This window comes from Chiloscyllium plagiosum, chromosome 24, assembly GCF_004010195.1.
Source record: "Chiloscyllium plagiosum isolate BGI_BamShark_2017 chromosome 24, ASM401019v2, whole genome shotgun sequence".
In the NCBI taxonomy this organism is placed as follows: Eukaryota; Metazoa; Chordata; class Chondrichthyes; order Orectolobiformes; family Hemiscylliidae; genus Chiloscyllium; species Chiloscyllium plagiosum.
The window spans coordinates 52799671-52801329 of NC_057733.1; the positions used below are offsets into that span (position 1 = coordinate 52799671).

At 50.2% G+C, this 1659-nt stretch overlaps 1 protein-coding gene across 2 annotated transcripts in view; it reads right to left on the minus strand.

Annotated features, from left to right (window-relative positions):
• Positions 1-734, minus strand: part of LOC122562309 (hepatic leukemia factor-like) — a 49835-nt gene extending 49101 nt beyond the window's left edge. Inside the window, exon 1 of one of the 2 annotated variants that reach the window (XM_043715162.1) lies at positions 289-734. In XM_043715162.1, the coding sequence (XP_043571097.1) occupies positions 289-394 (106 nt within the window). In that variant the 5' untranslated portion in view covers positions 395-734. The remainder of the gene's footprint in view (positions 1-288) is intronic. The other variant, XM_043715161.1, reaches the window with a different exon arrangement.
• Positions 735-1659: the final 925 nt, after the last annotated feature.

The window sequence follows — 1659 nt, forward strand, 5'->3', positions numbered from 1 at the left end:
CAGGCAGCAGTGAGACCTCAGCGATTCCTCACCCAGTCGAAGAGTCTGCTCTCCCAGGGTCTGAGGCAGCAGCGGGCACTGACCCTCCAAGCCTGCAGGGGGCGCTCCATGGAGTGAGTGAGACATTGGAAGTGGCGTCTAGTGTCCCCACCCCCACCCGGTCCATCCCCGGGGAGTCGGCTGATCGACATGGTAAGGCATGGGCTCCCAGCTTCCCCCAATCTCCCTCCAGCCCCCAGCCCCTTCCCCTCCCCAGCCCCTTCCCCCCTCTCCCCCAGCCCCGTTTACCTTCCTCATAGCGCAGAGGCAGTTTCACCGGGTTCTCCAGGAGAGATTTCAGGACTCCGTGGCTGGGAGGTAGAAAACGGGGATTTAAAGAGATCGGGCGGGACATTTTTTTTGTAAACCTTGTGTTCAGAAAAAAAGACCTTCTCCAGAATGCAAAGGGGAAAATTAATAAATGCAAAGCTTGAACAGGTCAGAAAGAAAAAAGGAGGGCTTGATGTTTTTAAAAACAAAAGTGCAGGAGATTGATTCAGTCCTGATGATCTCCTCAGCCCGTTTCCATTCGCTCCTCTCCCTCCCTTTCCCAAAAAAAAACCTGACGTCAAGGAGCGAGCAGAATAATATTTTGTTTTCTCTGTGTGTGTGTGTCTCTCTCTCTCTCTCTCCCCCTGTGTGTACTGTTTCAGGCAGCCAGCACATTAACGCCTCTCTCTCTCTCTCTCTGGGACTGCAGGGATCTAAAGTCAAGTCATGTGAAAGAGGTGGAGTTGACCCACTTTTGGCCAATCGCTTTTGCAATGTGTTGCAGTAAAACTTCTTCACCCTCCCCTCGTGATGCAGCTTTCATTGGTTATTATGTGCAAGCCTCGCTTCTCCGTGCGTCTCTTCCAGAAGAGAAAACTGCTTTCTTATTTTCCTTTTAAAAAAAAAGGAAAGCACATTTTATATGCCGGAGAGAGAAATACCCTCCAGCCTTTCCATATACAAATCTTGCAGCTCAGCGGCCTGCCTGATTTCATGCTGAATGGGAGTCGGTTTATATAGCAGCCACTTTCTGTGCAAAGAAAAAATCCACATTCAGTTGAGAGGGGGGGGGAGAGAGATGGTGTTGAAACATTCCCACACAGGAAACTGAATTTGGTCTCAGTACCTCCTCGGTTCGGCGTCTCTCCAGCACTAACTCCCCTGCGTGCATCCTTTGCACCTGTCCAGAATAAGGTGAGAACAGGATTAGACTTAAACCTGATGTCATCACCAGCCTTAAATCTCCCCCTGACAGGCATCAACAGGAGGAACTCTCTTTGGAGTGGGTTGTCTCTGGAAGGGGTTAACAGGGAGGCAATGGGAGGAGGCAGTTTGTGGAGGTTGAGTTTCTGGTTGAACAGCTATGCTGAAAGGTGTCTATGGTATGGTCATGTTTGCTCAGCCCGGCTGGGCAGGTCATAGTCTAGATCAGAGAGGTGCTGGAAAAGCACAGGTCAGGCAGCATCCGCGGAGCAGGAAAATCGAAGTTTCAGGCAAAAGCCCTTCATCAGGAATGCTCATAGACAAGTGAATTTCTGACTGGGTCAGTTGAGAGAGAGAGTGCGTCCAGGGTATATCAGTCAGTGTTGCATGCAGGAGTGGGTTTGGTTGATTTTGGGTCTTTTTTTT